The sequence below is a fragment of the Strongylocentrotus purpuratus genome, unplaced genomic scaffold (genome assembly GCF_000002235.5).
Source record: "Strongylocentrotus purpuratus isolate Spur 01 unplaced genomic scaffold, Spur_5.0 spur5_scaffold_2, whole genome shotgun sequence".
Lineage (NCBI taxonomy): Eukaryota > Metazoa > Echinodermata > Echinoidea > Camarodonta > Strongylocentrotidae > Strongylocentrotus > Strongylocentrotus purpuratus.
In genome coordinates, this window is record NW_022145605.1 from 1,032,654 (window position 1) to 1,058,299 (window position 25,646).

Genomic DNA, 25,646 nt, shown 5'->3' on the forward strand with positions numbered 1-25,646 from the left:
TTATCTGTATCTGACATTTTTGTGATTGTTCTACCATTATCATACTGAAGGGTTGCCCTAAAAAATGTGATATCGATTCCAATCAAGACTCGTACACTATGAGGTTACTGCTTTTACTTTTGACAAAGAGCTATCATAATCAAAAATGTTTGCCCATTTAATTTCTAACTCAATAATTGAGTATCATTAAGTTACCTAAATACATCACATAACAAACAAACAGTTCATTGTACTTGTAAGCGAGTCATTCGATGAATATGACTAAGATCCTCATCGTATTTATATGACTATAAATTACTGTTAGGCCTATACTCATGAACTATGCACAACTAATCTTCAGTTAGTTTTCTCCATATTACTTTCAATAAATAAAACAGAACCATCAATGTTGTAAGTCAAATGGTCTTCTTATCAGAAAGAAAAGCCATCTACGAACACAATCATATGGCATGTTTTAACTATACTATATGGCGTGTATGAAGATTGTTCATCGCATCAATCAGAATCAGATTGTCTCTGCAGAAGATAATTAGGCACACTGATGAGGTAATCTGGACTAATGGCGGCCAAGTTCCCGTGTCGATTTTTAGTCCCACTCTCCCTCTAGATTGACAGAAATCCTAAGGTTGGTTCAGCTCCCTCCTAACCCAATCAGCTGTGCAGTCTTAGGGTTCGAGACTGGGTAAACACGCTCTTGTGCTACATCGAGCAAATTCAATCTTTTCCTATCCGTGTTCTTGGACTGCTCTTTTACGAAATCGGTGACATCGCGTATGCTAACGATCCACTCCGTGGCGTACTTTCGTAGTGTCTGGGATTTGGATAAAAACAAACAAAACAAAACGTGAAATAATTATATAGAGTGTAGTAGTGCAGCTGCACATCTAGTTGCCAGGAGAATGAGATCCAAAGGTAGCGAGTAATAAGTTATCTTAGCCCCTCCCAACCACATGCAGGTGATGCCAAATAGATAAAAACGAATAAATAAAGGAATAAATAAATAATGATAATGATATTGTTAGTAGTCGTAATAATAGAAATACAAATAACAACAATAACTATAATGATAATACTACTACGAACTAATTCTTCTACTACTATATTTTAGTAATAGTCTACTACTATAGTGTACTACTTAGCCTTTTCCTATTACTGATATTATTAATACTGCCATAAAGAATAATAATAAACAGTGATAATACCAAGTCCGTTCCCACCAAATTGTTTAATTCCCCTTTTTATCTAGCTTTCTTCTTCTTCTTCTCTCTCTCTCTCTCTCTCTCTCTCTTTCTCTATTTCCGATGTCTGTCTACTAGGCTCTTGTTGTGTGACTCAGAACCTGATGAAAGGTAGGGGGTAGGTATTTGATGATGATGATTGTTTTATCTGCCTGCTAAGAAAGCATTTAATATATGCTTGTAAGTAAACAACCAGGGGACCGACGGCTGTGAGTCCTCCAGTAATGAGGATTAATGCCATTCTAAAGAACCGAGCGCATTGCCTTGGTTTCGAACCCCTGACCGCCAGGTTACGAGACCACTCACCACTGAACCTTCGCGCCTCCTTCGAAAAGTAATTAGGTAAGTAAAGTAGGTAAGGTAATCACCTCTCCTTTGAGTCCCATCTGTATAGCTCTCCTGTCCATCTTGTCACCGTTAGGGGCGTGGTCTGGGTCCCATTGTAGTCGCACTTCAATCTCCTCCTTCCCAAGGCCTGCTGTTGCCTGTGTTTGAGGAGTATACGCTTTGGAGAGGATCTCATCAAAACCTTCCCGAGTGATTCGAACAGCCAGGACTCGCTCCTGGTTAGGCTTAGACGCCCAGCCGCAACGATACATCATCCACAGGAAATTCGTCTTGATCCATGACATCCGACTGAACGAAAATTTGTCACCTCCAAACCTTCAAAAGCACACAAGTAAAAAATAAAATAATAATAATAATAATAATAATACATAATGAATGAATTAATTAATAAAATAATGGATATCAACCAATATTTGCTATCTTATCACACATTGTTAAAGCTTATCTGCCATAGTTTACAGGAGGGATTAGACCGCCCTGCAAGGTCACTGGACAGGTGGTTATCTCATCAACTCAGCTCTCAGTTAACATAAGAAAAAGAGGATCATGGGGGACCAATGGTCACCGATTAGGCATTGTTTGTTATATAGAGAGCGCAAGTAGCTACAAGTAGTGCAGTGGGCCTTTAATTCAATAGCCAAAAAGGCAATCAAGGGGCAGGCGGTCCGATCCGACCGAGTCGCGGACAAATAATAATTCAAACATTTTCAGGCATCCAGTGTTTCTGAACTTATCCAAACTGAAGAATGGGTGCGGGAAGAATTAAAGTCTCAAGAACTGAAAATTCTTGGTAATTTTGTTATCTAAAACGAAAATGATGCCAGTCCCTGGTAAGAAACTCTTCAGTGCACGCACCCCCCCCCCCCGACCGTCACAAACACACAATACACACACACACATACAAAAATATGAGTCTCATATATGAGTAGGCAGGTGTACGTTCTTATGTCACGTTAGAACTTAATTATTCAGTATAGTACATCTTTGGCACTTTATGCAACGTGTATACATTACTAAACAATATGGTTTTCTTAATAGATATCGTCACAAAATGCCCTAGCTGACTTGGTTAATAATAATATTTGATAATGATACATCAAGTGTGTAAAGACTTACCGTTGGTGGTCAACAGCGTACTTAGCGATTGCTGGACAAAACGCCTGGTACACGACTACACTATGTTCGTCAAACTGAGCGAGAATATGTTTTCCTGCAATAGGCCAACACACATTATTTTGATCACAATATTTTTCGGTAGCCCACTCCATTGCTTTCTTAGCATTCTGTGAACCGGTCGCCATGACTTGTAATAGTTGTTTTACACAGTCTAACGTTGAACATTTATACTGACTCTCATTCCCTTGTTCCCGAACAGAATGTAGATATATATTGCACGATGACAATGAAAGCAATATGTTTCACTGTATGGTGTAATATGCTATCGGTCATAAGCGGAAGTGTGTCATCTACACGCACGAACGCATTACCAGTACAGCAGCGTAATATCTATCGAGTGAAATTAAGGACTGGTCATCTCCCTGGTCATACGAAGTTTGCAGGCACAAACCCTGTTCAGTCGTAAAAGAGAGTCTGCACTATAAGACTACCATAGGCCATGTACTATAGCTGCTCCTGACACAACCAGTAGGTAGCTGGGCTAGGCTTCTCTCAAGGCACAATGATTTTTTTTGATATAGTGTCAAATTAGGGTCTGTGCTAGCAGACTAGGTCATACGTACGTAGAAATGATCCATTTCCATGTAAGAGGAGCGGTTCTAGGACACCTACCCCTGGACATCCAACCCCCCCCCCCCCCCGGGTAACCACCCCCAGTCAACTACGCCCTAGGACAAATATCCCCGAGGACAACTACCTCCGAGATCAACCACCCTCTAGGACAACTTCCTCCGGGACAACTACCCCCGGACAACTACCCCAGACAACTACCCAATATTACAACTACCCCATAGGACAACTTACCCCCCCCCCCCCCGGACAACTCCCCCATGGACATCTACCCCCGGACAACTACCCCTACGACAACTACCTCCCGGACAACTACCCCTTCGACAACCATCCTCTAGGACAACTACCCCGGGACAACTATCCTTGGTGTAGTTGTCTGGGTGTATTTGTCCGGGGGTAGTTGTCCTAGGGGTTAGTTGTTCGGGGGTAGTTGTCCTAGGGGTAGTTGTCTTGGGGGTAGTTGTCCTAGAGGGTGGTTGCCTTATAGGGGTATTTGTCTTTTGGGGCAGTTGACTGGGGGTGGTTATCCGTGGGTGGATGTCCAGGGGGTAGGTGTCCGGATCAAAGAGGCGCGCAGCGAGGTTCTAGGACAATAATTTTACCCCCTGGGCAATCACTCCAGGAAAATTCCCCTCGAACCCCCCCCCCCCCCCCCAGGACAATAACCCCTCGGAGAATTACCCCCCCCCCCCCCCGAAAAAAATCTCCTTTTATAAAAGCAACTCATTATTAGTCTGGACTTCCCCTTTGACGGTATTATGTCCCATTTGCAGGCCCCCAAAAATGATAAGGTTAAAATATAACGGCACTTGAAAGTTTAAACTAATTTAGAACTTCCCCAAAAAAGGGGGGGGGCTTGAAAATGTCATTAAGTTGAAAAATAACGACTATTAGTTGTCAAATCGACTTAAAAGCTAAAGAGCCAGTAAGTAATAGTCGGATTTTCAGACCATTTACCGAATGGTCGTACGTTTTATGCTGCGCAAAGATTCAATCAGTTTAATTTTGGCCATTACAAGAAGTGGGTTATTGATGTAGACAAATGCTCATGTACCCTTTACAGCTCATTTTATGGAAGTTATTACCAAAGAAGAAAAAAGCCAGTCAGTCACTCAATAGTATCTGGCAGTGAAGTCTAGCAAGTAAACGGGTTTCCTTGCGTAATTTGAATATTAGGACACTGCTAACGATTAAATTTCACAGATAGGATATTTCATGACATTATTTTTGCAAAGTTTTACAGAATTTGATGTTGGCTGCAAAAGGGAAATAGTATCTTTAAAGGGGAAGTCCACCCTGAAATTAAGTTAGTTTTAATAGGAGTAGAAAAATGAGAGAAACAAGTCAGTGAAAGTTTGAGCAAATTCCGATTAAAAATAAGGAAGTTAGGATTTTTGAAGTTGTGATCAATCAAACACAAATTGGCAACTCTATGACGTATCATGCGAGCTCAACTTCCATTTGCTCAGTACTAAAAAAAATCTAAAATTTTCATTTTCCCTCAAGAAAAATTTCAACCATACATGCACCCTAAATACACTGTCGCTCATAAAGGTGGAATATTTTTTTTTAATTCCAATTTATGGAATTATTTTAAAAATAATTTAAAAATAATAGATCTAGATAATAGTATACATTCTCAGATTTTATTGAATAATAACTTGCCAATGTGTATTTTGCGTGACTGCTAAAGCATGTGTATGCTACTATGCTTATCAACTAGGGGACCTATGCCCTTTAGTCATAAATGACAGTAATGAGTATTAATGCCCCACAAAAGGGCACTAATATAGCACATCGACACGGTTTTGATCCTGGGGCCTCACAGTTACGAGGTCATTGCTTTGTCACTGAACCAATTCTGTGTGCCCATGCCTTGAGCCATAATGCATGGCAGACCAGAGGATTTTTTTATGTTGGGGACCGGGGTAAAATGCAATAAATTATTGAAAATTTATTGCATTTTGTGCATTTTTTTTAATTTATGGAAACTGCCCCCTACCCTAGCCCCCGCTGCATACAGTCATGGTTCAGTGACAAAACAATGGCCTCGTAACTGTGAGGCCCCAGGATCAAAACCGTGTCGGTGTGCTATATTACTGTCATTTATGACTTGAGAGCGTAGGTCCCCTAGTTAATAAGCATAGTAGCATACACATGCTTTAGCAGTTCCGCAAAACACACATTGGCAAGTTATTATTCAATAGAATCTAAGAATGTATACTATTATCTATATCTATTATTTTTAAATAATTTTTAAAATAATTCCATAAATTGGGGTTAAACTAAAATATTCCACCTTTATGAGCGACAGTGTATAATAATTGCAAATATGTTTCTATACTCCCCCTGCATAGAACAAATATATATTCCGTCATCAATAACGAAGAAAACATGATTTTATGGAATATTATGCACAAAGCAAATGAAGGAGAGCTCGTATAATAAGTCACAGAGTTGCCAATTTGTATTTGATTGATCACAACTTCAATAATTCATAACTTTCTTATTTTCATTCAGAATTTGCTCAAACTTCCACTCACCTGATTTTCTTATTATTCTGCCTCTATCGAAACAAACTTATTTTGGGGGTGGACTTTCCCTTTAAGGAACAGAAAGGGGGTGATTTTCGGGGGGATTGTCCTTGGTTGTCCTGGGGGTGGGGGTAATTGTCCTAGGGGGTATTTTCAGGGGTGGGGGGTAATTATCTCCGGAGGTCTGTAATTGCCCTCGGGGAGTAATTTTCAGGGGGAATGTCCTTGGGTGTAGTTTTCCGGGGGTAATTTTCCGGGGAATTTAAATTTGAATTTTGAACTTGAATTTGAAATCGAATTTAAAATTCGATGCCCCTAATTATAAGATTTGTTTGGTATCGGAAAGAAAACATTGAAAATAAGCGGGAAAAGTCATGACTTGTAAGTTCTTGCTAATACCTTGACATTATCAAGGTTTGGAGAGCCGGGTAACGTATTTCATGGCATTTATCATTTGACTGGAGGTGACAAGCGAGAATTTGTAATTTATGAATTATATGGAAAAAAAATCATTTCATTCAAAAAATTCATGCGATAATCAACTGCTTCATGTTATTTTATATCAAACTTTTGACCACTTTATCTAATCAATTTATTCATTTATTTATTTATGTATTTATTCAGTATTTTTACTAATTTGTTTTTATTATTCATCTATTCATTCATTTATTCTTTAATTCCTTTGATGTATTTACATATTTGTTCATTTACTAGGTTTTGTTTGCAAAACTATCATAAGAGTAGATTTATTCAAATCACAAAAATGCGTGTGCATACTTTTCATCAAAGCCTTACATGCTTACATTTAAATTGAAGTTGACTGAATGTGTAAATACATAGCATAACAGCACAATGACCCTATGCTTATAAGGTGGCATTATGTAACAAAATGTAACATGTACATTTTCCGGTTTTTAATATTGTTATTTAAATAAAGACAAACAAACCAACAATCATGTATGTCTGAGTACTTAAAGACGGAAATGATATTGCCCCAAGTGGCACAACAACTCTTTTATTTCAAACTCTATTAAACAAACCAACGAAACAAACAAAAAACAAAGAACAAAGCAAAGAGGCCTATCTCATGATATTCGGAACGGTCTCTGTTCTATGATATTCTTTGTATTGAATTTATTAATGAAGTTTGTTTTTTATTTGCCTTATCAGAGGATTTATAAGTTATACATGGTTTACATTCAAAGATACAATAATACAAATCAAACTTACTTAATCACAAAAGCATCATACTTGGCATAACAAAGAAATGAATTAGGTTTTTGCAAAGCATACTGATAATTTTATTCCCCCCCCCTTTTTTTTTAAATAACACGTGACAACTTTTTTGGTAAAAAAACAGGTGCTTTCTGGTCGTATTGATATTTGACTGACCTTCCGACCTTTTTATAATTTCTCTTTGGAAAATTTGTTAGGAAGCAACGATTCTTGTGTCTACTCCTGTGACATTCCGATCGACAATCAATTTGTAAATGGTCCAAAAAGCTATAGATAGGAATAAAGTACAATGATTTTCACAATTAATATGAGCATTAGGTTTGCATTCCATAAATGCGTGATTTATATCATCTTATATATTACATTGTGGGCATACATCGTCATTAGATATTCCCCATTTGAAAAAAATACTTTTTACTGGCAATAGATTATTTAGTAATTTCAAGTTAAAGGTACTTAGTAACATTGTGATGGTTGATTTCACAAATCTGTTGAATCAGGATGCAAAACACGTAAAATTATGTTTGTATGTAAGGATTATCCAACTACGATGCCCCAAATCCGAAATTAATTCACGCAATATGAAGATTTTTAACAAAGTTCAACGGGTTTTCGAACGGGCGTCGATGTGCGGCGCTTCTGAATCTAAATTCTCCCAACCATTTTTGAATTTTCCCAACCGTTTTTCCATGAAAAAAAGACATAAAAACAGACTATAAAAAATCTGTCAACACCATTCACGTAAAATGTAATTAAATTGTTATAATATAGTTGGGAGAATTAAGGAATCGATCGGATCAGTTTTTCCCAATTTGTACCATGAATAATGGTCCGTTTTCGCTCAAATTTCAGATAATCTTTAATTGTACATCTAGCATTGAAGTCACTACCTTAGCACCACTATCTCTCATCTGAACAATGTTACAAAGTCCCTTTAAACTCCCGCTTTGCACCCTTGTAGGAGTTGTGAGTCACACGAGTAGAACCCCATCCCACCCCCCCCCCCCGCGTGCTATTTCTCTCTCTCTCCCTCTATCTCTTTCTCTCTCTCTCTCTTTCTCTCTCTCTCTTCTCTCTCTGGTTTCGATACTACCATGCACGTTTTGTAGAAAACCCAAAAGTCCTATACCTACTACAACAAGTTTTTGTTTTTTGTTCTATAAACTTCTTATCCCAAGGTCCTTTGGTATACAGTATACAAGTCCACAACCTTGATGTCATGGTACTTTGGTCATCTGGAAAGTTAAGATCTGAGTAGGGGCTTTTTAAAGTAATTTTAACTGATCCATATCGAACATTAATTCATCCGATCCGAGTAGATTAGGAGACCATCAGTGACCTGAATAACCTCAGTACCATGTTCGTCGATTTGCTACCCGGGTTCAAAGGTCTATTAATCCGATGGCTTCCTCGTCGAACAGGAGATGATCCATGACTTGACACACCTGTCTCGGTTCTGATACCCTCCGATTATCTCATCCTGCGTCAATTGAAAGACTAACTTCCTCGCATGAACCTCGCCACCATGTTTTCCAATCTGGTGATTGCATCGGGACATGGGTCCCTTTAGCTCTGGCCTCCTCATCAACCAGAAGACGATCCACTATTTGGCACATCTGTCTTGGTTGTAACAGCCAATCTTCTTTGGTGGCAACCACAAACCCTTGCTTTTTCCACTCAAAGTATTGGTTATACAGCTCATCGTTCTCGTCTAACTTATGAAGGTAAAGCGCTAGATCTTTGATGGACGCGAAATCCCCTACATGTATAAAAGAATTGGGAGGGGCTACAGCTTCATAATCTATGCGAGGTGGTCCAAACACGACCGGGATCAAGTCGTTCAGGTAAGCATTATTCCAGAGTTTCTCTGAGATATAGTGTCTGCAAGGTGAATTCTCAAGGGCCAGGTAGAACTTGTGCTTTCGTAGGGTCTCCGCACAGAGATCTGAATTAGGTATTAGCGTACAGACAGAAGTATCTCCACATTTACCATAGATGTTGACTGGAATATGATCTGAGAGCACTGATACAAAATCATATCGCATCCAATGTAAACTATCTGTATTAAAACAGTTAGAGGCTAGCCAGACCACCTTATTAGTTTTACCCGAAGCCCAGTTCTTTCCTTCAAGTGCAACAGCACTCGGAGCACTTGTGTCATACACACCGTAGGTCCCATAAAGCTGTGATAAGTCCTTTCGGTAAGTCATGATGTAATCATATGTATTAGAATATCTATCTAAAGGAGGAATGGCTCCAGTCCGAGTGTTTAACGGACTTTCATGTGAATAGAATATCCACTTCTGGTTTTCAGGTCTATGGGAATACATCTCATCCCAGTCCCACTCCGTCCGATGGAACAAGAGAACTGCATCACTGTCCTGCATTGTTTTGAAACTAGTATCCTGTACCGACCTAATCCCACACGGAAGACCTGGACAGGAGTAGTTTCCTACGTGCCTGTAACCTTCGGCCCATATATGCACCTGTCGATAGCACCCCTGTGAGTAGAATGTTGTCCCATCGTCTTTCCATAGCAGTGGTATTCTCCAGGATGTCCGAGATGCACCTATCTGACCTGGCTGGGAAAGCCTACCATCTCGTACATAATCCTGCAACTCACAAGTACCTAACACGTGACAAGGAAATTGTTTCCGTTTATGAACCAAATGCTCATCTTCCTCTACCATGATAACGCCATCCCATTCTTTAAGCTCATAGATTTGGTACTCAACGACTACGCAAAGTATCACCCAGCCAATGATAAATATCACCAGGACCTGAAGGAGGTTTGCACGATAAATCAAACCATGAATGATCGGGAGACGTCTTCGGCCAGCTGTCTGATGCATCGTGAATCTGGAAGAAAAAAACGGCGAATGAACGTAGAGATTAAACACAAGTATAACTAAATAATTTGCTGTATATTCTATTCTGAGTTTTTATATTGTCTGTAATATGCTTGATTTCCATGCTCATCCTGAAAAATAACCAATAGGACACTTTTTCACTTTAATTATCACCTATATTATTATGGTTCCTTTCAGTGAAAACAGTCTTTGATACTTGTATTTAAATAACGCTGACACAGAGTCCATATGCTTAATATTATTCTTTTATTACATGTTTACTTTTATAGGCCGCAACCATGGCATTGGAATTGTTAGTTGTTTAGGTACTAAACTCGGTTTCACTTTAGTTTATTTTTCATATATCAATATGATATCATAACCATTTAAATACAATTTAAATGATTTGACATACACATTCAACAACAAAACATAGATAGATCTCAAGAAAATAATCTTTGTAATGTTTACAATATCAATTAGCAAATGAATAACTGCAGAGATAAGGCATGGAGAACTCTATGTTTCATTTTATATTTGCTATATTTACATCAGATAATGATTTTAAAAGGACCCCGTAGACTACAATAATGCTCCCTGTGTAGGCGTATCCCCCTTCTGTGTGTGTGCGTCTTTCTCACTGTCTCTCTCTCCCTCTCTCTCTCTCTCTCTCTCTCTCTCACTGAAACACACCTCCTCCCCCTCCCCCTCTCTCTCTCTCTCGCACACGCGAGCGCACACCTCCCTCTCTCTCTCTCTCTCTCTCTCTCTCTCTCTATCTCTCTCTCAAACACCTAAACCACACACGCGAGCGCACCTCTCTCTCTCTCTCTCTCTATCCATCTCTCTCTCAAACACCTAAACGACTGACCTCTACACACATGCGAGCGCACACACCCCCACCCCCTCCCTTTATACCCCCCCCCCCTTCTAGCTTGTCACCATGCTTTTTACTGAAATGGTCTCGACCCTATTCCCCATGTTGAACATTATGCTGATAAGCCTTTGTATAGGCCTGCTACTTAGTTTTCAGTATTAATGGCCAACTAGCCTATAATCCCCATTAGCCGAGACTCATAATAATCATACATGCCTCTTACCACTAAAATAATGAATACGATCAATGATATAAATAAGTAAATCATAACTAAGAAATACATGTAGAACGTACATACCTGGGCAACTGTAGACACACATGTGAACGTTATACATGTACCATGGACTTTACCGGTTATATAAATGCATATGCAGATATATGTCATGGCCTTTCCGCATGTATATACACCAGCTGCGAGTTATATATTCAAACACAGACTTTACGGTATAGTATATGAAAAAGACACGTGTATAATTCATACACGGAAATATGTAACAATATTCTTCATTGGAATAGCGAATGCTTTGCCACGAATCGAGATGTGTTCATTATGTTTGCGGGGCAGGCCTCAAGCAGGCAGCGCAGTCATGCATGGCCATCCGTTCACACTGACACCGGACGTATATAGGTGTAGAAACAGCAGGAGTTGTAGTATCGATGTAGTATCGATTAATTTTTTAGGGGGATACACATACATGCATGTAAATCACAGGATAATGAGGGTTTTGTTTAGTTCTTCTGTGCCGTCCCATTACTACAGCTGAATTTTTGAAACTTACATAATGGAATATAATGGTTATGCTTGAAGGTAAAGACCAGTTTTGGAAACGCCCCCCTCTCAAAAAAATGAAATGGAAGCTCTTATTACCAATCATGTGAAAGAATATGTTTTGACTAATACGTGATACAAATTTTGCCGGGAAACCGCCTACTAAGTTTGGTAAATTATTATATCTATTCGGACTGGATAGATATAGGGTAGTCCCATATACATCTTTCTGTGTACAGGTGCTTGTAACTTTACCAAGACTGGGCCAAATTTCTTATCATTTTGATGATTCCGGAACCTGCACAGTACACACCAATACTTATATGCTAAATGATCAACCTTTTCTGATCGATTTCACAACGTTTCTTTCACAATGCAATCGCATGACCAGAGCTGGTCTATATACCTTTAAATTTAATAGAGGAGGAAAAAGCGTCACACTCCCGACCCCCCCCCCCCCCCCTTATAAGCGCCAAAATCAATCGCAGGCTAGTATGGGCCTAGATATAAGTATCGTAATATTACAAGAAATGTGTAAATGAGGGTAAATGCGATCGCATGAAGGAGAATGACACGAGAGGACAAGAGGGCTCCCAGGGAGTGATATTCCATTATTTTTCAATTTCCCTGCAATTTCGCTGCTTCCCTCTCATGGGAAGCCTTTTCGGAAGCTCTTCTTCAAGTGCGTGTATCCCGTATCACTATCATGATCATCTCTAGCCCTTTTACGATACCTCTGCCTGCCAGTGGGTGGACATTCAAAGCCAGTGTACTTTTTAACCCCGTTTGCTACCCCTCATGCAAGGAGAATGTTATATCATTCTACAAATCCGTATATCATCAATCCGATACTTGTCTTTCCCTTTGTCATGTGTGTCAAGGGAGAACAGTCCCTTCATACACTCCTAGAACATACCAGCTATGGCATAACAATTTCAGATTTGAAACGTAAAATGTGAATTAAAAACGTAAGCCAATATGATAGAAAGGACAGCAAATTAAATCTCTTTCGTGCCTCATTCATCTTTGGATGGATAGGTTTAAGACATAATGAAACGAATCATCCAAAAGCTTATCAAGAACCCTACTTTAAAAAAATATCTTAAAATCCAAAGATGCAGTTTCGGTATAGACTACACCTTGATTGACTTAGTATTTTTTAATCCTGAAACAGATGTAGGAGTTTATACAGCTTTTAGGAAAATTGTAAAATCTGGAGGTTTTCTTGTCAGCGAAATCAGTTTATAGAGAGCTTCCACATTCAAAATATTTGCGCATGGATCGTGGTCGCGACCTTCGTGGTCTGCGCATGTGTACTAGGGATCTTCAATGAATGATTGCTTATGAATTATACAACACAGAGTATTCCGTTTTAAGCAAATTTGTCACGCTTTGCAGCAATTATGGCGAAAAGTACATCTATACTAACTTTTAACTACCCGTATCTGAGCATAAAAGGATCTCAAAATAACAAAATTGGCAAGATTTCCATGAATAATTAGCACGAAATCTCTTATTCTAGTCTCTCGGGACAGTGTCTTATCGTGTCAAAGTACTTTTGTTGTATTTTTTCTCTTATAAACTAGATAATAATGCTTCTTAGCTTTGAATATTTTTTTGTTCGGTCTATATTGCGTTATAACATACTTCTAAATTGGGAGGATAACTTAAGTAAAATGAAGACAAGCATTTACAGACGCTTTAATAATAATGGTCTTTTAGTCTAGAAAAAACGAGAAACCAGGGCTGTCGTATTGCTTGCCCGCCTAATAATGATAGTTGGGAACACTTTTCGTATATAAGTACAGAGCAGAGCTGTAATGGGTAGGTACATGTATTCATGAAAAAACGGATAATGTCATCTAATCATTGGGAAGAGAATTGTTCTCGGATTAAAGTCAACTGCAAAGGAGAGATTGAGAGAGAAAAGCTAGAGCGACTGTCGTCTGGTGTGGCACCGAGTGTACATACAGAAACAAACGGGGTATTAGAAAGAGGGAAGAGAGGGAGAGAAAGGGTGAAGCAACATTAAACACAAAAAAATAGGCTTATAAGAGAAGATCAATATAACCGACATGCAATTAAAGTTTTTAAAAAATTGAGAATGAGGAAATGGAAGCGTAAAACAGAAATAAAATCTCCCGTTCCTTAAAGGAAATCACGGCAAAGTTAAAATAGGTATAACCAAACTAAGCAATTTCGAAGGAAAGAAAATCAAGATAATATACATCGCAAGGGAGGAAGTCCCCTTTCCTCCGAACCAGCATGCGATACAGAAGAGATGCCACAGCCCTCTGTGCAGGCAGGAGACAAGGGGAGAAAATGACACCTCGTATGGTCCCCCACAGCGCTCCTCAATTTTGGGCATAATTTGTGAATGTCCGTCGCGTTTGACAAAAATTCGTGTTTATGAGTTGCAGACGGTAGCAGAAAATACATCATGGGATTATATCTTCAACAGTTAAAAACGCTTTGCAGATGTAAGAAATTCTAGCAATAACCTCCCCTTTTCCCTGGTAGCACAAACAACATAATCTAATGTATTCATCGGCATTTAAAAAGATCACATTGCCCTGGGAGGAATGATGTTTTTGCTGGAAACATTAGTTTCCTGTCAACAATCAAGTACCTCCATAATCATAATAATAATGATAATAAAATAATAAGAATAATAACTATTTAAAAAAATAATAATGATAGGCCTATATATATATATATATATATATATATATATATATGCGTCCCAGAAAAAACGAAACCGAGAACTACCGATGTTTTATCATAACTTAATCACAATTATAATTAATAAATGACACATATTTGGAAAGCTTAGATCCTCCTCTTTCATTTGATGCAACTCATATGATGCATATTTCACGCAGTGATTAAAAGCATTTGAAGAGAGGAAACCAAAAAGTCATTTGGCGGGTGGTATCTGAATTTCAAGGAGAAAAGTACATTTCAGCCATGCACAAAGACGACGAAAGGTCTTCCGTCTTCTTTGTGCATGGCTGATCGTCAACGAAACAGAGTTAAGTCTTTTGTCAACTCTGTTTGTTGCAACGGCAGGTAGCCAGTGAAAACGAACTCGTTTGACTAAATTAGGGAAATGCAAGCATTACTTTAAAAAAACAGAACTCTGTTATTCCTGGCTCATTTTTCCTGATTGAGGTGTCATATATCAAAGAGCAGAAATTGAAATTTCTAGAAATGTAATTTTCTCCTTGAAATTCTGATACCGCCCGCCAAATGACTTTTTGGTTTCCTCTCTTCAAATTGCTTTTAATCACGCATGCGTCATATGCATCATATGAGTTGCATCAAATGAAAGAGGAGGATCTAAGCTTTCCAAATATGTGTCATTTATTAATTATAATTGTGATTAAGTTATGATAAAACATCAATAGTTCTCGGTTTCGTTTTTTCTGGGACGCACTGTAATATATGTCAGAGTTGAGAATTCTCGCACTTTTATATATATATATATATATATATATATATATATATATATATATATATATATATATATATATGTATATATATGTATATATATATATATATATATGTATATATATATATATATATATATATACATAATATATATATATCTCAGTCACTGTACATGACTGTGAGCGCTTAGGTCGGTTGGAATTGATTAAAACGCTTTGTAAGAAACAGTTGCTGTTATATCAGGAACGGGAACAATAATAATCACAAACTAATTTGCTCTGTGAGAAATTATCGTTTACTGACTCAAATCATCGTTTCATAAGCATGTCCCTTTGGTCTTACCCTCCCCTGAATATATTATATTAATATCATTCTTTCTGAAGTGTTTGTAAAATAATATCTCTTGTGATAACGATATTCATAGTAATAAGAGTACAGCTACCCGGTGTATATGGATGTCCATGTGGAATAGCAATGAGATACTCGCAATATTAAATCGTGAATGCCCTGTTTCTATACCGCTCACATTTCGTGCTAGCTTACATCATTCTGTGTGCATCCTACATCTCGCTAATGTGCAAATGATTGACAAACAGTCGTTTAATGGGAGAGTCTCCCCTCCCCCTTAACAAATAAGAGAAGGATGATAGTGTGCTGTCATGCACAAGCGCGTAGCTAGGATTTTATTTTAGGGGGGTGGTAGTGAGCACGGTAGTGTGAATCACTTACAGAGCGCGCGAAGTGCGGAAGCTTTGACGTTTTATTAAATTATTAGAGTAAGAAGACGATTAGTTGTACCATTCTCGCCTCTTAATCCTTGTCTGAATTCAGTTTCCCCAACTCATCCCGCGCGAAGCGCAGAAGCTTTGACGTTTCATTTAATTATTAGAGAAAGAAGACGATTCCTTGTCCGAAGTTTCAAAAATGTTTCTTTGTCTGCTCCTTTTTCTTTTCTCTCTCCCCCCCTCTCTCTCTCTCTCTCTCTCTCTCTCTCTCTCTCTCTCTCTCTCTCTCTCTCTCTCTCTTTGGCCGGCGTTTTTTTTTTAGGGGCGATCGTCCCACCCCCCCCCCCCCTGGCTACGCGCTGGTCATACAGAGTTAATTACATTAAATGATTGCAAACCTGTATCAAGAAGTTGTGAGTACCGTACATTATGTATCATACATTTTTGAGAATTTGCTGACATTATTGAGGTTTCAAATTCTTAATTTCACAAAAGCATTCGATGTTCCTTTGATTTATTGAATGTCTGGAATTAATCCAACATTGAGTATTTGGTCCTATTTTCGATTAGGCATTAATTAATTTCTAAAACCATTTTTCGAGTCCATTATATACTTACTCTACCTCTTATATTTATTTGGTCTCTCTTTACACGTCAGCTCTTTACAAGCTTTCATTCAGAAGACATGATTTACAATTTTACCTTGGTGTGTACATCCAATGAGCTCTTTGCTAATGACATGGCGCTTTGTACTGCTCGAACCCCCCCCCCCCCCCGTTACCCATGCTGATATGCCATTATTTACAAACTCCACAGTGTCTCGTCTTTTTGGCGGCACCTCTAACTTCGACTCCGGAAAAAAAAGAAATTTAACTCCCATAAAAAAATTGTTGAGCGAAATATCTAGTAGGCCTAATATAAGACATGAAGCACCTGCTGGTGTTTTCATTTCCAATTTGACTCATCTTTCGCTTATGGTGGTACAAGAAAGGGGGAAGGGGGAGGGGGAAGGGGAGAATGAGGAGGTTCGAGGTCGAGAGAGAGGGGGGAGAGAGAGAGAGAGAGAGAGAGAGAGAGAGAGGTAGGATTGGATGAGAGACTGTGTTAATAGTCTGGGGATGGGCAATGAAAACATATCATACCCGTTCAAATGAACTAGCTTTGATCAGTATTATTTCTGAAAGTTATTCACGCTGAATTTTAGTAGTTTCGTTAAAGAATGTAAATGTACACTGAAATTGACATTTTAAGTAATACTCTGAGATCTTTACATCGTCACGTCAAACCTGACAGTCCTACCTGGAAGAAAATAACGGAAATGAAAGATGTTAACATTCGACACAGTGAATAGAGGATGAAAGCCGAGACCATGCAAAGGCTTAAAAGAGAAATGACCCGTCGGAGATAAATACACTTTTCTAAGCACCCCCCCCCCCTCCCCACCACCTTACCACATGCCAAAATAGTAGCCTGTTTACTCTTTCAAAGTGTTCATGTCTGAAATTACCTATTAAAATGCTAATTTTAGTTCTAAGGCGTATATCCTACACAAGCCTATATGCTTTTAGGAAGTACGCCGTTTTTCTTGTTTTAAAATTGTTATGCTCTGATAAATTGCTAATGTCGTTTACAATAAGTAAAACATGTCTTACTTGAGTATTATGTGAAAATGGCAAATGAAATTTAAAAAAACAACTATTGCTTTGAATTGAAGGAAAAAAATGGGGAAAATAGTTAAATAAAATCGCTCTTTTTAAGGAGCACCTCATTTTCTATATCATGTATGCCTGTTTCCCTCATTTATAAATAATTATGTGTGCCAATCCAGATCCATTCAAATACAATCATGTATTTGTGATTGCATTCAAGACGCCATATGTCACCTAATAACATGGCATCGTTCTTTTTCACACCATTCCAAGATCTTTAACCGATAGAGAGGATGAAAAGGGAAACCAACAAAGGTCTGATACATATATCTCGCAAGCCTGAGCTACCCTCCCTCCATCCCTCCTTTATTTTGACAATACTGAGTGGCGCCTTTATGAGAGAGCGGAAAGCAAGGGACGGATCGCCGGAGATGTCGGCAGGTGATGCTGTCGGTGGGTGTTCTATGCCGCAGGATGTGGGCTGTTCTTCTCAGACAGTAGGTCGATTTGTACGACATGGCCTTTTACATGCGCTCTAACAAAAGGAATTGGTTATCCCGATCGATAAAACGGAGCGTTGGTTTCGCGTGGAAGATATTAATGCAATTCTTCATTTTATTTCTAATAATCATAACCGCCATTCTGTTAATTTTCATTCACATAGCCTTTCTAATTGAACACATTTTGTTAAAACTAATTTTGTGTGAGGTATAGGCTTGTGTTTCATTTGCTTCTTCCACGAAGAGGTATTTAAGTCCACCTAATTATTTGTCTCATTATACATATACAATTGAATAAATAATATAATGAATACATTTCATCTGAAGTAACGTTGATGAGTGATATCACTGCCGCAAATAGATGCATGGTGGCGCCATTCAGTTAATGTTATACGATCCAATCAACGATTTGACTTGTACATTTGCCCGTATTTGATCCAAACACATTATTAGCATCGTTTGCAATTAAATGGGTTTGTACAGTACGTTGGGCTACCCAGTAACAATCGTAATACATGAAAGTGAATAGAGCAAGGACAATAATACACGTTTTATACATTCGTATATACTTCTGCCAAGTGTGATTAACCGAAAGATCAAATCAAAAGATCAAATCGGTCAACGACTGTTTCAACTACCATTAAAATATAAAGAGTGAAAATCAAAGAACACATTCGAAAGACACTGGGAATACTGTGTGTAAAGCACACAGTTCAAACTATTTATTTAGAGATATAGTATACAAATCAGAGGCTGAAGTTGTAAGAGAATTCATTTACGGTTAAATAATTTACAATAGGGATAACAAAGTTCTCAAAAGGTAAAAAGTAAAAGTGGCATCATGAATGACCAGACAGATGGAGTGATCAGAAAGAAGATAACTTGTTTACAAGTGTGATAATTGCCAAGGAGACGAGAGGGTCGGAATACAATCTATACCAAGACACGAGCTACCACAAGGAGAGAAAGCCAATTAATGACTGACCAACAAAACATTGTCCTCGGACAATTCATTTGACAAGATTCAAAATTAGACATCGATTTTCTTCCATATAACACATCAAATTGGCATTCTAAACGAAAGCTAAAATATAATCAAATCAGTGATTTATTTTCTCGTCCCGTATATCTATTGTAGAGATGTGCACAATGTAAACAACACTTGTTATACCGTTATGGACAGAAGTAATAAAAATAGCCCTGAGATTGAAGAATTACTGCGTGTTAATATCAAAGATATACAAAGAAAGCATAGGAGTACGCCTAAAGCAGCTTAACGCTGACAAAATGTTTAGCAGGTGGTTGTACCGGAACCGACCAGGCTAGCTGCCGGGAGCTCGCAGCCCCGCCCGCCCGCTTGCCCGGCTTTCTCATCTCGCTATCTCGCTTGCCACGTACGTCTGCCTCTCTCATTTTGAAAATAAATTTAATGACAGTATTGTCAGTAAAAATAGAGATTTCCTAGCAGTGTCAGCGAGTTAGCCACTGGCAATGTGTGCGTGGTTTGAACAATATTCAAGGTTAGCACTCTCTGGAACAACCTTGATATCAAACGGCATGTTATGAACTAACGCAATCAACATTCTGTATGACAGTACAATAATGGCATTCATCATAATTAGTATTATTGTGTGACTCGTTAGATTGGGATGAGCGATTCTCCGTTGGATAAAATGTAATAAGAGAATGTATACTGTTTAACAGAACCCGTATGAGATAACAATCGTTAACTCAGCTTCTATTATAAATAGAGAGAACGTTATACTGTTTACTGAGAGTCAAAAGAGCATTAAAGAGCGAAAAGTATAACGTCTTTCTGCTTCACAACTAACAATATGTAGACCCGATAGGAGAGAAATGTATATGCAATCCTTAATTCATAACAGAAACCATAATAATTGTAAAGATGTGCAGTAGCAGTACGTAAAATAATGTTGGGACTGACATCTCTCGATTATCAGCATTCCGATTTCTTAATGAGCTGAAATGATTTACACAATAATGTTAGTGCATAAAGTATCAATATGCTGCCATTATATTTAGTGCAGTTACTAAAATATACTAAATAAGACCCTCAACAATAAACTATCCGTCAAATGCCTCAATTTCTTGATACTTGAAACAGAGAAAGTTTTAATTACAATAGAGACTATCGAGCCACAATTCTTGTCCTAAAACTGCTTCTTGTCCTCCATTATTTTGTTGGTCTCTCTAAGTAGCATTCGTCCATCATTTTAGGGGGATTCAGTCCCCAAAGGCCCCCCCCCCCATCCCCCCTGGACACGCTAGTGTTAGACATGTACATATTATGACATAGGATAGATCTGTTTGAATGGTTAATTATGCCGATCACAGTGACATAGGACAGGAGGGATGTTTTAAATGGTCCTGCATCCTACACCATGCGATCTTTAAGTGACGCCACTACAGTATACACGCAACGTGTAGGGTCGGTCCATGGTGTGAGTAAACGACGCCGCTGTTTAGAGATATCTTATGACGATGTAAAGCTATGGGGAAGGAGTGGCGACACACTTGAGCGAAGATGCGTGGGTACATGAGTGCACACGTGTGTACTCTTGCTATACGCGTGTCTGATTGGGATAGATGAGATATGGTGGACTTGACGTTAGATCCGAGAAGATGGGTAGAGAACGTGGAGGAAACGAATGAGAGGGGGAAAGAAGCATAAATTGTGAAAGGAAAAGGTTAAATAAAGTGAATAACAGGTAATATAGGCATTAATAAATAGAGGGAAGGGAGATGGGGAAATACAGAGAGAGAGAGAGAGAGGGGGAAGAGAAGGAGAAGACAAAACAACAAGAAGAAGAAGACGAAGAAGAAGAAGAAGAAGAAGAAGAAGGGAGAGAGAGGGGAGGAACAATACTGTTGGTGTCTCCATAATAAAATCATTCAACATGAAAAGTACGCGGTACTTGATGTTTTGAGGGCGATATCAAATGGCATCCGAAAAGAGAGGTTGCACATTACCGTGAAAGAGAATTTGATAGGACGCTGTTTGCATCTTTCTAAAATCGACTGCTTATCAACGATGGACTTATAAGGCAACATAAAAATTATTTTGCAGTTACACGCTCAATGAATTTGCATAATGGATCTCAAGAGAATATAAGTGCCATAAACCATAAATGGAGGGTAGAATAAGAGTTCCATTTGTTTTCTGTGACGGCGAGATACACCGAGCACGTGACTCAAACGTGTGTCGTAACAGTGATCAATGCTGATTGTGAATGAATACCACAAAAAATACGAACGTAATTTACATGGTAATAGGCTGTTGTCTCAGAAGAGGAAAAGTGCATAATAGGTCATTTTCCCCTTGTTTTTTCTCATTCTCCATTGCTCAATTCATTACTACTCTTTCCCTTTTCTTTTACTCTCTCTCTCTCTCTCTCTCTCTCTCTCTCTCTCTTGTTATGTCTTCACCACTGCATTAGCCCCCTCTCTCCTTCTCTCTTTCTCTCTCCATCTCTCTTCTCTCCACCTCTCTCTCTCTCTCTCTCTCTCTCTCTCTCTCCATCTCTCTTTTCTCCACCTCTCTCTTTCTCTGCCACCTTTCCTCTCATTCTCTCTCTCTTCTCTCTCTCTCTCTCTCTCTCTCTCTCTCCTATCATGTTCGTTAGTTCGTTATCTTGAAATTGGAGCAAGTAATACCCCGATCATCATGATCATATCCTGCCTGATGTCAAGATGTCAGATGACCTTGGCTCAATGACACCTCTTCACAACTCGTTCCCTGTCCATTACAACCTCCAACAAAATGGTCGCAAATAACAAAATGGTCAGCAGAGCCTATACAGAGTAGTAATAGTATGACATTACATTGATGGACAAAATTATTAGAAAAAGGGAAGGAGAAAATAAGATTTTAACAATGAAAGAAGCAGGAAAATAATGAATATCAAAGCATCAAATAACACTGCCAAGTAAAATTGCATTATCCCTTTGTTTGTTTGATTAGTTGTTTTTTTTGCGTTCAGTAACGTAATAAAAATTAATTTCATATTACAGAAAAACATATAAGCACATTTTCAGACAATTCACTTTTCAACACATGAAAAAGATATGCATACAGGAAATTAACATTTTACCATTAACATAATTTGTGAATACTGGAGACCGCAATCATGAGCAAGTTGCCGATATCGATGGCGGATAGCATACTGTTAGTTTTAATAAATCAAGAAAATATATTTCTCTTTTGTGTTCCTTCTTTATCTTTTCCCAAACTTGTTAACCGAATATCAAATTCAGATACAATTCAGTGTCAAGAATTTTGCAGGAAGTAATGTACAAATGCAAACATGGATCAGGAGACCTGGATCAGTTCTGGAACTACTAAAATGATACAAATGTTGTTTTGAATTGAATTGAAGAAATTAAAAATTTTCCGTAGATCCGTAGATCATCGACAAGACATGACTAAAGATTCATACTTCGCAACAATGTATGTATTATAATGAGAATGTATTATATCGCAGCACTCACAACATTCATGTTCTCTTTGGTCACGTGGCACACTCAGCATGACAGGTCGTCAATTTGAAGGCGCCATCTTTGCGTAGCTTAATTGGAGGGGCGAGCTATACCGTTTGTCCGTAGAGGTACTTAATGAAGATGATGGTCAATTATTATTCGAATTTTTTACCATTGGCACTAACATTTATCCGGTAATGTATACATTTAGTGCTTGACAGCCCCAATATAACAAACCTTTGGGGTAAATGCCCCGAGGAGATAAAAACGTTAATATCCATGGGCATGTATTAAGAACAATTTCAAAATACATGCCAATTAGATAATGATAAAATACATAACATTGAAAAAGGAAAATGGCAGAGAATCTCAGAGAATAGGTGAAGGTAATGGGCTAATGTAAAGAAGAGTGGTAACATTTAAGAAGAGAAAATGAAAACTGGAAGAAAGTGATACAATACTGTAGTGAACAAGAATGAAAATGAGAGAAAAGGAGACGGACAAAGAGAGAAAGTCAGAAAGATTGTGGATTGGATAGAGCGGGGTTCTAGAGGGTCAAGAGATGAAGAGTAAGATACAGACAGAGACACGATGAGAGAGGGGGAGAGAGAGAGAGAGAGATGGGGAGACAGCGACAGAGAGTAATAGGGGATGGAGAGGTTTTTTAGCGAGTCAAGGAGGTGAAGAGTAAGATACAGACATAGAGAGAGAGAGGGGAGAGAGAGAGAGAGAGAGAGAGAGAGAGAGAGGGGGGGGGGGGAGGGAGAGTGAGAGATGTCATTTCGAGCGTAAGTTTTGTTCTGGCAATATTTCATTGTTATCTACTTCAACATCCAACCCAACCCTTGAGTGTTGATTGCTTTCCTGTACTGGCACTATGGCCTTTTCCGACGTTTCCTCTTCAACAAGCTCATGGCAACGAAATACACAAAAAACTCATTATTTCACAGTTCCAGGGCATAAACGTTTATCATTATTGAATAATGTGTCTTTCATCCGAGATTACAAGTGAGTATAAGAAAATTGAGGCAATTATTAAACATGTTAGGGCGTTGTGTTAATAGTTGTATTCTACATCGATTTGCCCCCAAAGTACTCATTATGCCATTGACCATTATCATAATAGTGATCACTTTTGTGATCTCATAATAATTAGATGAACATGTCATTTATTGTCAATAGCATAGTGCCTGACCACTAAAGTAAAGCCCTCAAAAGAGTTCTGAAACTCAAGCTCTGTTATCATGGCATAATCATCGCTTTGAGTATTATAATCAGAAAGGGTGTTTATTCCTCTGTAAAATGAAATGATATTTGTTATGATTTGGTAGCCATGGAGTGAGCGTTACATCAGAATCAGAACTTGAGTTTCCATCAACAACAAATTGAGGGATTTAGTTAAGAGCTATGCCTGAAACCGTGTCATCAGTTTGAACTTTACATCATTTGTGTTAGGATCTCGATCTAAAACAAAACAAAAAACATACAGTCATATAGATAGAATCCTCATGACAATGCAACGCAGTCCGTGTACATCGTCATCGCTAACCGCGACACTGTGTGTACTGTGTGTACAACTTGCAAATTTGAGCATGATAACGGTTCTATTTTACTGCAGTTTTGGGTAAATCGATGAACTTTGGATCACACACACCGATGGAAATCAAGTGCATCATTTCTTTTACACACTAACATTTCATACTATACTTTGAAATGTTCAGATCTGGCTTTAAATTTCGAAGAATTCTTGAAAATAGCGATATTCGAGAGACAGATTAATTTATTCAAGTTGAAGGTTGGTGTTACGTTAAAAAAACAACCATGCATTTTGTTTCATATCAAATTCTCTTTCTTTCTACAAAAAAATTACACTATCTGAAGTTACTAGAGAAATTTCTTAATTTCTCATTCTTTCTGAATGAGTCAGGTTGAAAAGCCTTTATCAGACCGTAAATTAAATGCATAAGAAACCCTACATCTCTAATAATTAGCGTTGGTTAGCTGACCCAGTCGATGCACCTGTGCTACACCTAGATTCAATACTGTCTGATCGAGTGTAAGGTGAAGTGAAGCATTCGAACCCCATCCTGGCCAGCCACATTTCACGGGGATGAAAATCTACCTCCAGGCTCCAATCTTCGATCATCCTTCCGGGAAAGAGAAGAGAAGATAAATAAGAAGACAATGTCAAAAAAGAAGAGAAATGTTAAACAAGGAGTTTTAGGAAGAGGAAAGTAGATGAGAAGGGAGAAGATGAGAAGGGAGAAGAAGAAGAAGGATGATGATCGAGGAAGGGGAAAATTAGATTATAAAGAATAAGGAGGGATAGAAGACGAAGAGAAACGGGAGAGGAAAAAAAATCTTATGCGGGTGAGTGAACTTTTGGGCTCCCTCATAATGAAAGAGCGCCCTGAATTAATGCATAGCTATTAGAGCTACCAATCCTAAGAATAGACTAATGTTAGGCCATATGGAAACTCATTCCTTGCTTCCAAAACATCACCAACGTCACCACATCACTCCGTAATTGCAATGCTAAAAATATGGAAATTGAAGAAGAAAAAAATATTTTAAGATAATTTTCTGGGCTAGATTTGGACCAACAGTTCCACCTAAATGTATAATGGTTATAATGACGCCCTCAATTTAACATGACTTTCATCTCGTGATAAACCTTTTATATTCCTCAGAGCAACTCAAATATTTGCAATGATATCGATATTTTGCAGTCATATTTGTTCAAATAAAATCACCGATATTCAAACAAAATCATCAATACTTTTTAATCAGTATCGTCACCTGTCATCTTTGTTTGATTCCGTCAGTTGGACACTCTCGTTTTACTCTAGACAGTTGAGATCATCTTCACCATCACCACCATCATCATCATCTTCTTCATCACTGTCTCGAGAATTACTTTCAGGTGTTTTTGAAAACATTAATGCAAAATCAATGACATTTTCATTTATTCTGCATGCAGTTTTTAGTTTTTAATTATCACATTCTCTTTGAAATAACTACCATTATCGTTTCAAAAGGAAATCACCTTACCATATTTGCTTTATATAATGCTATGATTCAAACGTGTCCAATAGAATTGATTGAGTACAGGGTTAATGAATGTGGAGGGGTTATGCCCCTATTTTGTCTTCTCCTACTAAATTCCCTTATCATTTGTTCGCTGGTGGGACACACGTAAGAGCCACGGCGCCACCAATTATAGTCTCT

General features: G+C 38.3%; 2 protein-coding genes across 2 annotated transcripts; both read right to left on the reverse strand.

Annotated features, from left to right (window-relative positions):
• Nucleotides 1-108: 108 nt before the first annotated feature.
• On the reverse strand, nt 109-3,155 carry LOC575340. Its single transcript, XM_775747.5, has 3 exons — nt 2,703-3,155; nt 1,607-1,901; nt 109-811 (listed from the first exon to the last, which is right to left on the reverse strand). The coding sequence occupies exons 1-3, from the start codon at nt 2,885-2,887 to the stop codon at nt 632-634; spliced, it is 660 nt and encodes a 219-aa protein (XP_780840.1). The 5' UTR covers nt 2,888-3,155; the 3' UTR covers nt 109-631.
• A 4,978-nt stretch (nt 3,156-8,133) lies between these two features.
• On the reverse strand, nt 8,134-11,381 carry LOC105437757 (alpha-(1,3)-fucosyltransferase fut-1-like). The gene is made up of 2 exons (XM_011664741.2): nt 11,127-11,381; nt 8,134-9,961 (listed from the first exon to the last, which is right to left on the reverse strand). The coding sequence occupies exon 2, from the start codon at nt 9,952-9,954 to the stop codon at nt 8,578-8,580; it is 1,377 nt and encodes a 458-aa protein (XP_011663043.2). The 5' UTR covers nt 9,955-9,961; nt 11,127-11,381; the 3' UTR covers nt 8,134-8,577.
• Nucleotides 11,382-25,646: the final 14,265 nt, after the last annotated feature.

What these genes read in the sequence shown, in the direction of transcription:
- LOC105437757 (XM_011664741.2), bottom strand. Translation starts at nt 9,954, where the DNA reads ATGCATCAGACAGCTGGCCGAAGACGTCTCCCGATCATTCATGGTTTG.
- LOC575340 (XM_775747.5), bottom strand. Translation starts at nt 2,887, where the DNA reads ATGGCGACCGGTTCACAGAATGCTAAGAAAGCAATGGAGTGGGCTACC. An exon ending in TACGCTGTTGACCACCAACG is followed by an intron (nt 1,902 to 2,702) that starts GTAAGTCTTTAC and finishes GTGCTTTTGAAG; the next exon opens with GTTTGGAGGTGACAAATTTT. An exon ending in AGATGGGACTCAAAGGAGAG is followed by an intron (nt 812 to 1,606) that starts GTGATTACCTTA and finishes TCCAAATCCCAG; the next exon opens with ACACTACGAAAGTACGCCAC.